The following is a 1,552-nucleotide window of genomic DNA, read 5'->3' as shown; positions in this document are numbered from 1 at the left end:
CGGATTGACTGATCCAGATGATCACGTCAGAACATTCACAAGTGTAGGCTGCATGGGAGGTTGGAACATGCCCATGTGGTGTCACTTGTTTATTCAAACTCTTACCGGGGCGGCTCGCGCCTGGTTCGATAGCCTTCCGCCTGGAAAGATTAAATCGTGGGTAGATTTCAAGACGCAGTTTTTGAGCTACTTCAGCCAACAACGTCGCTACCAGCGCGACACAGCCGAAGTAGAAGATATTTGGCGAAGAGATGGTGAAGGTCTGGAGGACTTCATCACCCGTTTTAATAAGAAATGTTTGGAGATAGGCGGCGTCAGTGAACAACTCATGCATTGTCACTTCAAGAAGGCCATCCGCTGTGATAGTCTCATCAGAACTATCACAGGTAAAGATGGAATGCCAAAGGAGTGGGATAAACTCATGGAGGCTGCAAAAATCGTCGCGCAAACCGAGGAGTCACTCGCTGGTAACAAGAGTTATTACTCTGAAGATCGATTCTCTAGAGGAAACACGCGCGACAACAACAAACGCAACAAATACAAGAGTAACGACTGGAAGTCTGGGAGATCAAGAGGCCACGACGACAGGCCGCGCTACAGGGAAGACGCGCGTGAAACAATTGACCGAATCGGTTACAAGAAAGCGGTCAAAGATGACAATCGTGACAAGCACTGGACTCCGCTCACAAAAACGCCAAAAGAAGTATTGATGACGGAGAATCACGATTTCAAGGCTCCCATGCCTATGACAAACAAGAAGGGGCAAGACCCCAACTTGTACTGCGACTTTCATAAAGACTCAGGGCACTTGACCGATGACTGTTATAGTTTGCGACAAGAAATCGAGAGAGCGCTTAAAAGCGGTAAACTAAGCCATTTGGTGAAGAACGTGCGCAAAGAAACTCGTCAGCTCCAGCGCCACGATGAAGGGAACCACAAGAAAGTCCGACGCCTAGAGACTCACATGGTCAACGGACCTAGATATAGCGCGAAAGAGAAAGGCAAGCGCCCCTATGAGCCTTCTTGGCAAGAGCAACGGGTCATTTTCCCGGTAGTGCGCGGGGGTCCTCGTGCCACACGACCCGTCGTCATTATCGGTATAATTGGTCATTATGAAACAGAGTACATATTCATTGATCCAAGAAGTACGGCAGACATCATTTACGAGTAGTGTTTCAACCAATTTGATGAAGAGGACAAGGCGAGACTCGAGCCAGTTGACTACCCCTTGTCCGGATTTTGCAATGAGATGGTTTTCCCACTCGGTCAGATCAGTTTCCCCGTCACACTCTCTGACGGGAAACATTCAAGAACAACAAACGTGAATTTCATGGTGATGCCCGTGAAATCGAGGCATGATGTGTTAATTGGGAGGGAGACCCAGGGCGAGCTGAACATGGTGACTTCAACGCCCCATTCTGCGATAGGGTTCCTAACCAAAACGGGACTAGCAATCATCTACGCCAAAAAGGAAGTGATGTCAACTGAAGAAGTGCGCCCGGCAAAAGCGGCAAAGGTTTCCACGACCGAGCCCGAAAAGTGGTTTTTAAAC

General features: G+C 48.7%; 1 protein-coding gene across 1 annotated transcript; it reads left to right on the top strand.

Annotated features, from left to right (window-relative positions):
- Positions 1-397: 397 nt before the first annotated feature.
- LOC110892249 lies at positions 398-1,171 on the top strand. The gene is made up of 2 exons (XM_022139468.1): positions 398-646; positions 734-1,171. The coding sequence occupies exons 1-2, from the start codon at positions 398-400 to the stop codon at positions 1,169-1,171; spliced, it is 687 nt and encodes a 228-aa protein (XP_021995160.1).
- Positions 1,172-1,552: the final 381 nt, after the last annotated feature.

The sequence above is a fragment of the Helianthus annuus genome, chromosome 2 (genome assembly GCF_002127325.2).
Source record: "Helianthus annuus cultivar XRQ/B chromosome 2, HanXRQr2.0-SUNRISE, whole genome shotgun sequence".
Lineage (NCBI taxonomy): Eukaryota > Viridiplantae > Streptophyta > Magnoliopsida > Asterales > Asteraceae > Helianthus > Helianthus annuus.
This window is presented reverse-complemented; position numbering and strand designations above follow the sequence as displayed.